Below are 13,457 nucleotides of genomic sequence, written 5' to 3'. Positions count from 1 at the left end.
GCACAGCCTCAGTATCAGCTGAAAGAGGCCTTAGGGATGTTTGGCCTCATGGCTCCTTGCAAATCCCAGTCTCCTGCACCCTCCACAGTCCAGCGTTCCTGTGGCAACTTTTGGTACCAAACTGATGGTGAGGTTTGCATAATATCAGGGCACGGTCATGTAGGATGGTTTATTCATTCTTTCAGTAGGTATGGCTGAGTGTCCACGATCCACCGGTAAGCGCTTACTGGGTGTCTGCTCAGGGCCAGGCACCGGGCCTCACACAGGAGAGAGCAGTGGGCGTGGGGAGGGCGTGGGGCAGGGGTACACAGTACACCGCGGCCCCTCATGGCTCGCACAGCCTGGTGGAGACAGATGGTTTATAGACGCATAAGTATGAACTTTCCCCGGCCAGTGTCGTGAGGGAGAAGTACACTGTGCTCTGAGGGTATAATAGGGGGCTTTTTGCCTGAGCTTGGGGGTTAGCGTGTAGTCAGGTGAGCTTCCATGGCGAGTAAGATAAGCAGCACTTCACCTGGAGAAGGTGGGTGAGGGGGTCAAGTTGCTCCAGGCAGGAAGGGTGTTGGGAAGCCGGTGTGTTTAAGGAAGAGAAGGAGGCTGATGTGGTGGGGGGACGGGGGAATGTGGAGGAGAGGAGGCTGGAGGCTGGACCAGCCGGTCCCAGAGGGCCCTAGTGTCCCCTGAGGCTCGAGTCCTGCGTCCACCCACACTGAGCGCCCTGATAGACAGGCTGAGAGCAGCAGCTGCCTCTGCCCCGTGGTTCGTTCGTTCTGCGGAGGGAGTGGGCTGGCCGGAAAGAAGCGGGGCGTGTGCTGCCTCCCACAGAGACTTCCTCCGGACCCCTCCAACAGCTGCTGAATTTTTACAGCTCGGGAAGCGTGCCACGATGTAAGGACGCTCATTTTTCCCCGCGTTACCCTAACACAGGGCATCTCCGATGGGCTCACTGGAGTATCCACGTGCTTATTCCACGGAGGCTGCGTCTCCCCATCCTCTGCACAGTCCTCAGGGCTTCTCAGGACCCCCTTCAGAGTCCTTGTAAGAGACGCAGAAGTCGGTCCGGCCCAAGAGGAGACAGGATGTAAAAACTGGCTTTGGTTCTTTATAACTGAATCTTCTTTTTTGACAAGATTAAGTGGGCATTGTCCACCTTATTCACCCAACTCAGCCCTGAATCGCTTTCTGGAATCTTCATATTTTAAGTCCATACCTAAAGTACAAAGATTTGTCACCATGGAGGCAGGCTATTCAAAAGAAGGTGCCAGAAGCTTGTATAAGAAGGCAAGGCATGGATTGCTTTTGTTACTTGGGTGAGACAGAGACTCTTCAGGGTATGAAATATACATGTTAGTCTGTAGGAAAAATTTAATGTGGTATTTGAAAATAGGAATTTTACTTCTTTCATAATCCCATGTTGTTTTTCAGCTCAGCATATTTAAACTTACTTTGACATATTAGGTGAGTTCAAGTGGGAATACATCTCTAGAACCGGGCCATGTGGGCTTTGTGGAGGGCTGGAATTATTGTGTGAACAGGGGGGTAGATTTGGAGAATACGTAGGTTTCAGTGGTAAATCAAAATGGATACAAGCAAGAAATCGGAATAGTCTCTCTCAGCCAATTGGTCATCCCTCTGCCATCTCCTCAACTGCACAGGGTGTTTCCCTCTGTGGAGTTGGGGAGGGGGTAGCAGGTTGGCTCCAGGGATGGCTTGAGAAATAGTCAACAGAAAGGTCCCCTGTAGCCTCCGAATATCAGTGTCACTCTCTAGGTTTCGATTTCCTACTTTTTTAAGGAAAAAAAAGTATCCATAAAGTTTGACTGTTATCATTGATGTATGCCCAACCCACTGCTTGAACTGCCAGCAGAGTTTGCCTTAAATAACTCCACGACCGCCGAGTTAAAAGTACGCACAACTGAGAAAACACGAAATGCTGAGTGAATTGAGATTTGGGAATTCCTATGTTCTTAATTGTGCATACCTTTTTTTTAAAAAAAATGAAATTTAAAAATGGATTCTGTCCTAAATGAGGTGTGAGTATACTTTCTTGGAAAGCTTAAAAGAAGACTTGATTTTACCGAATGGGCTTTTCTTTGCTCTCTGTTTAATCAAACCCCAAGTCAAATATCTCTGTGTAACTGTGAGACCAGAGGCTCCCTTGGGGTTCTCAGAAGCTCAGAAACTCAGGAGGCTTGGTGCCAGGGCAGAGGTGCCGCAGACACATGCCTTTGCTCTCTAAATGTAAATAATTCTCCTTTTAAAAATTTAGGGTATCTTTATTAGTGCACGTGATCTGTGTGTCTGACAATCAAATACAGGATTTTGTAACATTGAAGTGTAGCTTCTGCTGGCTGGAAACCAAGACTCCTTCTGAACTCTCTGAAGTGGTGGAGAGCTTCCCCTCACAGGGATTTTTTTACCCGCCTTCTTTACCTGGAAGTATTGATAGTTAGGGGCTAAGAGACCACAGATAATACCTGGAATCCCAGAGGGGAGGACAACACAGAGATTAGCAGTAGGTAGAGTGGGTCTTAACTGTGTTGGTTTCCGGTATTTTCTCATCACTACTTTTGGTCCTTATAGGTCATCAGAGTCCAAAGTAAGATGCTCTGGGACCCCCAATCTACCGGGCTTGTCATTCTCCCTCTAGATGAACAGGCTGATTCAGACAATGTGCTTTCTAGCACATTCTCTGTTCCAAGAAAAAGATTAATCCACAGCAAAGCCTCTCCAGGCCTTTTCCACTTCCCCTTCCCGGACTTGCTTCTCTTTCCTCGAGGCACAGAAGCTGGAAACTCAGTGACTTTAAGGCTCCAGAGCCAAGCATAGCACTTGTCCTGCACCCAGAACACTGTTGTCATGTTAGTTCCCCCGAGGAGACCAGCCTCTGGACGGCTTAGCCTTCTCCCTGCCAACAATGGGTTTGCATCATCACACTGTCAAACATGCTGCTTTTTCACACAAAGTCCAGTGATTAGAATTAGGTTAAAATTGGAATTCTGCTTGGTAAGCGTTTCACTGCTCCGGCTTCTCCCTCTGGGTCAGTAGAACTCAAGACGGGACAAGAGGAGACCATTCCATCCAAGGACGGGCCTGCGCGGGGCAGTTCAACCCTTGATGCTCTAAGTAACACACACAATCTAAGTGACCTGTTTGCCCAGTATGCCCCTGTGTTCCCATTAGTCACATGTATTGTTTTGAAAAGTTATTTGAAAATGAGAAAGTTTAGAAATAACATGAAGAAATAGCAGTGGTGTATGCATTTGTAAAAAATAGGACTCAAACCCTGCCACAGAGTAGGTGCTGAATAGTTTGGGTGTTTGTCTCATTACACAAAAATTAAACAAGGTTCTCTTTCAAAAAATGTTTTCTTCCAATTTCAGGTATTATTTTAAAGTTCAGGCCAAAAATCCTCACGGCTATGGACCTATCAGCCCTTCGGTCTCATTTGTCACAGAATCAGGTATGGGTGACTTCATGTTCTCGTTTTTTTCCTTTTCTTAAAAACAAGTAATCTGAAATCATGTCTACAATAGAATAAAAACTGAAGAAGTTAAATCCTCTTCTCTTTAATCAGTTCATATTGGATGTCATTTTATAAGATAAACATGATTTTCTTTCTGCTAAGCTAAAAGTTGGATAATAAAGTTTAAAGTAATCTTCATTGGAACTGCCTGGGAAGTGAAAAGGTCAAATTCCAATGAAAAGGGGGGGAAAAAAAATCTAGTTTTCAACTGTGTGGGAAAAGTTTGAATCTATCTGTAGAGATTTAGTTACAGAGATAAATTCCTTTTGTGTTTTTAATTGCGAACAGCTGAAGAGCATAAATGTCATGTGACCTGAGGAGCAGTTGTTTCTTTCAATTAGTCAAATCTCTAAGTTGCTTCCTTTACTAGGAGACAAAAATGTCTCTACTTAATATGGAGGGTCTAATTAAAATACTGTCCGTCTTGCAAGCAATATCACTCAGAGGATGTCCCTACTTTGGGATGCTGGTGTGCAGAGCTCTCAAGCCCTTCAGGGAAATGTCCCCGTCGTCGTGCTCTGAGGCGGTACACACAGAGCTGGCCCATGGTGGCAGGTGCCGGGTTGGCAGCCTTTCTGTATAGGAAGCCAGGCTGGAGAGTTGGTACCCATGGTCCCAAGACAGGCACTTACAGAAGCCCAGCTGGGTCGGCTCCACACTAACGTGGCTGTCGCTTCCATTTGGTTAGATTATTTCCTAAGAGCAGGAGAGTAAAACAAGCATTTACACTTACAGCTAATGGTATGTCACTTTATTTTATAGATAGCAGATGATGTCAGAGTGAACGGGCTGTACAAAGGGGCAGCACAAAGCAGATTTGGGGTGATGAAAATGTTCGGTGTGATCGTGGTGGAGTTCCATGAGTCTATACGTGTGTTAAAAATTCATAGGATGTGTACCCTAAAAGAGTAATTTTACTCTGTGATAATTAAGAAAAAAAAAAAAAGGATGGCCCATGTTTACCTGGCCTGTATTTTATAAAAATGAACTTCTTCTAAAGCAGAATTCCTTACAATGCAGTTTCATATTAAGTGGCACTATTTGGGCTAAGATATAGACATGTTTTAAAACAGCTTTATCGAGGTAGAAATGGCATACAGTAAACTGTTCATCCTCAAAGTGTACAGCTGAGGAAGGTGTGAGGTATGTTTATACCCCTGGGGCCGTCACTGCACTCATGCTGGTGAACAGCTCCATCACCCCGACGGTTTCCTCCTGCTGCTGTACAATCCAGCCCTCCCTTCCCTCCCCGTGTGCCCATCCTCTCCCCTCTTCTCAGACAACCACTCATTGGCCTTCTGTCGCTATGGATTCATTTGCACTTTCTAGAATTTTGTATCAATGGAATCATACAGTGTGAGTTCTTTTGTCTGGCTTCTTTCACTTAGCATCCTTTTGAGATCCATCCATGTTGTCATATTTATAAGTAGTTCATTCTTTTTTATTGTTTAGCAGTATTCCATTGTATGTGCCACAGTTTGTATCTCTTCACCTGTTAATAGACATTGGATTGTTCCTACTTTTGGACTATTACAAATAAATCTGCCATGAGCATTCATGTACAAGTATTTTTCAGGACATATGCTTTAATTTCTCTTGGGTAAATACTCAAGAGTAGAATGGATGGATTGCATAGTAGGTGTGTGTTTTTACTTTTTTAAGAAACCACTGAACTGTTTTCCCAAGATGGACACATTTTAAAACAAAATGAGTATTGAATTATTTTGTAGTACCCAATGTCAAAATATTATCTTCAAGGACCCACACCTTCTATATAAATAACAAGACAATATAAATAGAAAAGAGTATTTCTTGAAAGGAAATGCCTAGAAAATAAAAACTAAGGGAATGTCTTGGCATCTGTCAAATGAATCTTACACTTTCTTTATCTATTCTAGCTTGGTTAGTTCTTTTAATTACAAAAAAAACATTCCAACAGTTGCATGGCTGTGTGATGAAGTAGTGAAGTCAATTATTTATTTTTCATTCTACAGATAATCCTTTGCTTGTTGTGAGGCCACCAGGTAAGTTTCTCTTCTTGATAAACTTGACATTCTAGTAATCAAGTTGAATATTGAATATGAGATTGTTATGGTTACAGGTAGACACGCTGAACCGTTTTTGTATTTTCATAATTTTCTGACAACTTCTATGGTTTCTTTGCACCCATCATCCTAATCTAGGGAAAAGCATGTTCTGGAAATTATTAAATAGGGCCATAGCAGCCAATATCTATAAAAACCATTATGGGTGGCCAGTATCTATGAAAATAGATAACTTTATTTCCATAACCCCTTTGAATATTTTAAATTGCTGAAAAGATAGCAAAATGCATTAAGTGTACGACAAAATTTTACTTTGTTTTGCAAATAAACCAAGGAAGACCTATTGCTTAAGTTCAAGACTGGTCTTATGAGTGACAAGAACAGGAGGTGCCTGTGCTGAGGGATTTGGGGGCTGGGGAGGTAGGGTGACATGCCCTGGCAAGGTCAAATTTGCCATTATAGCTTATGTTCCTTGGCTTAAATTAGGCTTTTTCTTACTCTGAGAATCCTTTATAGAAATGCAAATACGTTAACTGCATTCAGGTACAGGGAACTCCCCAGTTGTACTTCAGTACAAAGAAAGAAGAGAAAAGACAGACAGAGAGAGAGAGACCACTGGGAGGTGGGAAAACTGCTCAGAAAAGCCCTGAGAGAAGGGGAAGTCCCAGTGAATAAATCAAATTCTCTGGTATTTTGTGCAAGAATAAACACTGTGAAACGCCATGACTTAGAAGGTGTGCTGTGTGTTGTCTAGGTGGTGAGCCCATCTGGATCCCATTTGCTTTCAAACATGACCCTGGCTACACGGACTGCCACGGCCGACAGTATGTGAAGCGGACGTGGTACAGAAAGTTTGTGGGAGTTGTTCTTTGTAATTCACTGCGGTATAAGATCTACCTCAGTGATAACCTGAAAGGTAGGTCTTTAGGGACGGTGTGCTATGGGAAGGTGTGGAAAGCTTTTAGTTTATCAGATGCTATCTTGACATAGCAGGTGCATCAGAATGCATTTGAGGTATGGACGCATCACATCTCAGTCTGGCTCAAGTGCAAACCAGTTTTGCAGGCTCTATTCTGGAGTGACTAGTATTTACATTGGTACCCAGGAATATATGTATATATTTTAAATCTACTACTTTTTAGGAATGAAATCCAAAATTCTGTTAGAAACGTAAAGGCCGTTTCTCTTTGTTGTTAATCCCATAACATTAACAACAAAGAAAAATGGCCTTTAAGTTTCTTTAAGGTATGAGTGTAAGCTGGAAGTATTGAGGAAAAGTACCCCCTATGATTTTTGCCATTGGAACAACTTTACAGAGAAACAATGTAGATGGTGAAACATACCTGAGCTGCACTATTTGTTCTGTGTCCAAAAGTTACATTGTTTTCATCATGGTAGGGGATTAAAACAAAGAATAACATAAGTATTTACTTTGAACTACTAACATTTCAAAATGCCATTTCTACCCAGCTGGTTTTAACTCACCCACCTACTGAAAATTGTTTTGTATTTCAAAATTTGCACGACTTTTAATTTTTCTAGTACATACATTTAAAAAGAAAGAAAACTTTTCCTCGGCTGGTTTATATTTTGTCATAGGTCAGTTTTTTTGTTGTTTTGTTTCTTGCTAGTGCTCATCATTTCTAGATAATGTCAAAATCTCCCCAACCATCCCCCACTCTTGCAATTTCTCCGTGTATATGCCTCTCCCTACAACCAGTCTGTTTGATTCTTGCTGCTCTTTTTTCCCCTCTTGCACACTGCCCTTTTACTCTTCTGCTTCAGAATTCCCGGGAGAGGTTACACAGCCATGTCTGGTATCCCAGGGTTGAGAGAAACAACTTTGCCCTACTGTGCAGCTCTGGTTCAGGACCAAGGACAGCGCCACATGCTACAGACACACACCCTACCTCTAGTTATGTATGAAAATAGTTTCTTCTATTTTTCTAGGTATTCATGCTTTTCATAATTATTTCATAATACATTCTCTGCCTATCAGAGTTTCCTCCTTCTTTTTAAAACAAAGAGTAGAAAGGTCTCCCATTTACAGGCTGAAAATGCCTATAATATTAGTAGTTTCCATTTTAATGAACACTTGCTAAGTGTTTAGCCTACATGATCTTGCTGAATCCTTGTAACACTTTGAGATCGGTGCTATTATCACCATCTTTCAAACATGGAAAGTATGACACACAGAGTTTAAGTAATGTGCCCACTTCAAAGCTTGTGCAAATTCCTAAGCCAGCTGTGGCAGTTCTGGAGCAGTCACTGACTCATCGTATTCCTTTATGCAGATACATTCTACAGCATTGGGGACAGTTGGGGAAGAGGTGAAGACCATTGTCAATTTGTGGATTCTCACCTGGATGGAAGAACAGGACCTCAGTCCTACATAGAAGCCCTCCCTGCCATTCAAGGTAATGTGAACAAAGGCCCAATGTAATATACTGGGGGGTGGAGAGGAGGGCTGATATAAGGAGAAAATTCACTATAGCTCCGCACTTGGTTTACCATTTGAAGATGGATATTAGCGGAATTTTGGAGCATAAAAATAAGGAAGAACCAAAATACTCCTACCACATGCTGGGTTTAGGGTGAGCCTTGGAGAGGTAGGGATACAAAGGAATATAAGACCTTACCCCTACTCTCAGGAAACATGGTCAGTAATTGGGAAGGGAGGACAAATATGTGAAAGGTAACTAAGAGCAAGCAACTTAAAGTACAAATAATGACAAGAGTTATGTCACATGATTGTCCCATTGTCAGGTAATTGTGCAGATTATAGTTACTGTCTGAGTTCAAAGAGTGCGGGCTGCCACTTGAGGCTTCCAGGGAAGGTTTTCAGAAGAGGCAGAGTCTGAGCTGAGTCATAAAAATACATGCAAAGATTAGAGAGCCTTCCAGGTGGAGAATGCCATGAACAAGAGTCCAGTGAAAGAAAAAATAAACAAATACAAACCAACCATGGTATGCTTCAGGAGATCATGTGTCAACTATTTCATGATGGCATTGCAAGGTGAAAATAAGTGTATTAATCTCAAAGTTAACAACTTGTAATACATTACTAACTACCCCAAGCCCCCAAATAAACAAATAAACAGAACAACTGAATGAAGTCCAGCACTTCTAGTGATCTGGCATTTTTTAAGATATAAGATGTTCTGATCTTTAACATTTTTTAGTTTGGAAAAAAATACCATCGGTGGTACCAAGATTACCCATTTTCAAAAAATTAAGATACATTAAAATACACAAAACAGTAAAACAAGTATATTAGGCAGGGTTCTCCAGAGAAACAGAACCAATGGGAGAAAGAGAGAGAGAGAGAGAGACAGAGATGGAGAGAGGGAAAGAGAGAGAGAGAACAAGATTTATTTTAAGGAACTGGCTCTATGATTGTGGAGGCTGGCAAGTCCAAAATCTACGGGGTGGGCCAGCAAGCCTGCTAGAGACCCCGGGAAGAGCCAATGCTGCAGTTAGTCCGAAGGCAGGCTTCTGGCAGAAGACCCCTCTCTTCAGGGAAAGTCAGTCCTTTCCTACTAGGGCCTTCAACTAATTGGATGAGGCCCACCCACATTGTGGAGAGTAATCTGCTTTACTTAAAGTCTGCTGATTGAAATGTTAATCTCATCTAGAAAATCATTTCACAGAAACAGCTAGAATAATATTTGACCAAATAGCTGGATGCCATGTCCTAGCCAAGTTTACACAGAAAATAAACAATCACAATAAACATACATAATACACCACATCTCTTAATTGTTTCAGGATCTTGCAGTGCCCCAGGATTAGTACTAAATGCATTATTTGTATTTCACTGTGTTTCTGTGACTGTTGTCATGGTTTTGGCTCTGAACAGAGGTGCTGGTTCATCAGAAACTCACTGGTGGAATGGCAGGTAACCTTTCATCTTACAAGAGGACACAGGGCCAAAGGGGTGAGAGCAGTTGTTGAGTTGCCAACATTTTCTGAGGAGGTTGGAGTATCACTTCTTCTTGAAAGGAGAAGTGGTCAGAACTGCTACAGGATTCTTTCCTCTGAGAGATTTGCTTGAAAGATCTGAAAGTCTACTGCAGATTCCAAGAAGTAAATCTTGGAGGCCTGAGGTTCTAGGCAAGTCAGGGGCCCCAGATCCTGTGGGAATCTTGGTTAAGGTTGCTTGCCCAGCTCAGGACCTGCCCTACTGGGAGTGCTGCATTGTGATTGACTAAAATGATCTTCCTCTGTGGAGAGAGGGAGAGAGGGAGGACTAATGAGCACTCTTTCCTACCTGTGTCACACGTGTGGTGACTGGATTAGCCCCACAAATCATCCTTGGGATAAACCTCAGAGGGTGGGTATTGTGACTCCACACAAAAATGGTCATATTTATCTGGAAGTAACTTCTGTCACAGGGCCAACTTATCAGAAATCTTCTGTCTGAAAGGAGGTTGTAAGGGTGAGGATTCTTCCTGTTGGTTCAGGTGCTTTTGATGCTACGATACGGACACCAATTCCAAGTGTGGGTTCTTTTCCCGCACCACCACGCAATTCTCCAACACCAGTGAGTGCTCTACAGTTCAACTCTATTCCGAAACCATTTACCCAGAGAGAGCATCAGATGCCATAGTTTCAGACCTCAGTCCTACAGGACTGCCCCTCTTCATCCACTTTAGATGCCAATCACAAGTCCACATTGTCACCTGTCCTTCTGATAAGGACAGGCTATAAATCAGAGGTTCCCATGATCCCCTCTTTGGATTTGATTAACTTGCTAGAGGGGCTCACAAAACTCAGAGAGACACTTCACTTACTAAATTGAGGTTTATTATAAAAGGAGGTAACTTGGGAAGAGCCAGGTGGAGGAGATGCATAGGGCAAGCAAGGTATGGGGGAGGGCAGGAAGCTTCCATGCCCCTTCCAAGCACCACTCTGCCTGAATCTCCACATGCTCGCCAACCTGCAAGCTCTCCAAACCTGTCCTTTGGGGGTTTTCTGGAGGCTTCATTACATAGGCACAATTGATGAAGTCATTGACCATTAGTGATTGAACTCAATCTCCAGCCCCTCTCTCCTCCCTGGAGGTTGTGGGTGGGGCTGAAGTTTCCCAGCCTACAATCACACGGTTGGTTCCTCTGGCGACCAGCCCTCATTCTTAGGTGCTTTTGGAAAGTCACGTCATTAGCATAAACTCCGGTGTGGTTGAACAGGGTTTACTATGAATATAATAATATTCCACACACCTTTATAGCTCTTGTCACTCAGGAAATCCCAAGGGCTTCAGGAGCTCTGTGCCAACAATGGAGATGAAGACCAAATATACGTTTTCTATTATAAATCACAATATTACTCATTATTCTTTCCCTCTCTTTCCTTTTGCCTTCCAGGCTACTATCGCCAGTACCGCCAGGAGCCGGTCAGCTTTGGCAACATAGGTTTTGGAAGCCCCTACTACTACGTGGGCTGGTACGAGTGTGGGGTTTCCATCCCAGGGAAGTGGTAACCCCAGGACGGTCGTGCTGGAAGCCCGCCCTGCCCGGCCCCCTCGACTGACTTGCACTAGGGCCCGTGAGCAGGAGAAGAGGTGGTGTCCCAGGCCTCACTGTCCCCAGTGTCAGCAAGGCCACACGGTGGACACCGGACACTTCAGGCATCTTTGATCTGGAGCTCAGTCCTACTTCTTGGCCTGGACCACACACAGGATTCAATGTTGCTGTTGACTTTGCTTCTCCACATGTTTTGCTTATAATAGCTCATCCCAGACACGGCAGAAATGCGCAGCTACCGGGACGCCTGGTGTGATTTTCATACTTTTCAGGCACAAAGTTCAGACGCTTTGGTATCTCCAGGGACCAGCATAAACACGCCATGCTTGCTTTGTGGAACACCACCCACGTTCTTTGTTCTCACTGGACTCCTCCAAAAATAGCTAAATTTAAGCTTTGGATCCCTTTCTATGCAGTAGAACTGAATTACTAAAAATGCCACCAAAGGAAATGTAGCCTACTTAAGATTTATTCTATGGACTTACCCACCACTAGACCAATTGTATCAAATCTTATTTGTAAATTCTCAATTTTGATATATATATATATATATATATATATATATATATATATATGTATATATGCATATACATATCCACACTTGTCTGCAAAGACATTGATTAAAATTGCTAAATTTGTACTTGTTCACTAGATAAATGTGTGTGGGACTTTTTGGAGCAGAGGTGCTGTTTATTAACATCTTTTTAGAAGGGTCCAAAGAACATGTACTCTGTATAACACGGCAGGAATGGAAAGGTATGTGTTCTTTCTGTGAATGCTGCCGAGCTGTGGAAATGATTGGGGTGCAGCGATGCGAGCTGTGAGCCAGTGGCAAACTGAGTGATTTCCACCTTCCATCCTCACGTGAGAAATGGGCTGGTGGTCTCTGTGAGGACATATCCAGTAAGTTTCCAGATTAAGATTTTAGGTCCCAGATGATTTTAAAATCCAGTTTAAAAAAACTTCTTTCGCCTCTCCTGCCTAGCTCAGTATCTACTCCTTGAAACATAAGCATCTTACCCCTCTCAACTGCAGCATGAGAGGGTTTATTTAATGACACTTTAATTCTTCTTAAAACTTGGTGTCCTTTCCATGTGAGTGGCACCTCCACGTCTTCAGGCAGCTCTGGGGAACGAAGGGTTTCTCTTCTCTCCTAAGTTTCAGGGTAGAAGAACCAGTAGTGGGAATGAGCCAGAGGCAGACACACTTCTGGGGCCCGGGGGCTGTACCACTACGTAAACGATGTAATGGCAGAAAGCATTCCGCCTACTGGAATCAGTTATTTTCGGTGCCAGCAGCGTGTTGAGGTGAAGCCTGATGTGTCCGCTAAGTTTGAAGATAAAACAGGAAATAAGTCACTGCGGGATTTTTGTGATGGGGCAGCGGGAGCTGACATCTTCCCCAGTGGCCACAATTCCCTCTTCTACGGTAAACAACAGTGAAGAAAATGCAGGCGTTCTGACAGTCTGGGAAAATACTAGGATAGGAATCTTCTGGGTTTCTGGGGCTCTTGTACATAAAAGGGGAATTGTTTAAAAGGGTGTCTAAAAAACACCTATTTTCCACACTAACATTCAAACATGCTTCACAATAACAAGCAAGGATAAGATCTTTAAATATAAGTGAATTTTCCTAATAAACCCATCTTTGTTCTGGGGCCTCCCGCGGAAGAGATGGGGGGTCAGGTCCAACACAGAGATGCAGGCACCTCTCCTCTGTGATTCACACTTTCACACATTAAACGTCGTGTTCCCTGTCGGCCTCACCCTGAAAGGTTTTACACTCATTTCATACACAAAAGGACATGTTTCCCTCAGAAGGATTTCCTTACTTCACAGAAATACAAAGATATCACTGGTGTTCATTCAGGCAATGTTTTTTGAGCCCCATCTGGAACCTTAGACTGTATTTGATTCTGGAAAGCTGAACTTCTATAACAAAGAGATGTTTGCAGTTCTTTATAGAAATTACTGCAAATCCCAGATGATAGCGCAACCAAAACAAAAACACTGAATTTATGCAAAGGTGATCGTATTCTCAATATTCTCTCCAAATTAGGTTATGCAATAGTTCAAATGAGTCCACAGCGGTCACATCAAGTTTCTAGTGCTGTGTGGTCCTGGAGGACACGTTTTAGGGACTCCATTGGCAGCGGGGTGCCAAGAAGGGGGCATTCAAGATAGTAGAGGGTCTGGAAACCATTCCATGTCAAATTAGAGGAGTTTAATTACCAAATGAGCCTTGTTGGAAAATACTGAGATGTTCATCCCTGAAAACCCTTAAATATAGCTGGAAATGTCTAAACTTGCAATTTGAGGCCCTCAGCCTGTTTTTAATTGGCCTGTGAGCTCAGAATGGTTT

The 13,457-nt window shown here is 43.1% G+C and overlaps 1 protein-coding gene across 2 annotated transcripts in view; it reads left to right on the top strand.

Annotated features, from left to right (window-relative positions):
* FNDC1 (fibronectin type III domain containing 1) overlaps window positions 1–11,721 on the top strand; it is a 97,745-nt gene extending 86,024 nt beyond the window's left edge. For both annotated transcript variants that reach the window (XM_059940898.1, XM_059940899.1), the window contains 5 exons: window positions 3,384–3,463; window positions 5,521–5,550; window positions 6,326–6,487; window positions 7,866–7,988; window positions 10,938–11,721. In XM_059940898.1, the coding sequence (XP_059796881.1) occupies window positions 3,384–3,463; window positions 5,521–5,550; window positions 6,326–6,487; window positions 7,866–7,988; window positions 10,938–11,053 (511 nt within the window). In that variant the 3' untranslated portion in view covers window positions 11,054–11,721. The remainder of the gene's footprint in view (window positions 1–3,383; window positions 3,464–5,520; window positions 5,551–6,325; window positions 6,488–7,865; window positions 7,989–10,937) is intronic.
* The last annotated feature ends 1,736 nt before the right edge of the window (window positions 11,722–13,457 follow it).

Source organism: Balaenoptera ricei, chromosome 12 (assembly GCF_028023285.1).
Source record: "Balaenoptera ricei isolate mBalRic1 chromosome 12, mBalRic1.hap2, whole genome shotgun sequence".
In the NCBI taxonomy this organism is placed as follows: domain Eukaryota; kingdom Metazoa; phylum Chordata; class Mammalia; order Artiodactyla; family Balaenopteridae; genus Balaenoptera; species Balaenoptera ricei.
Note: the sequence above shows the minus strand (reverse complement) of the source record. Positions and strands in the feature narration are given on the sequence as shown.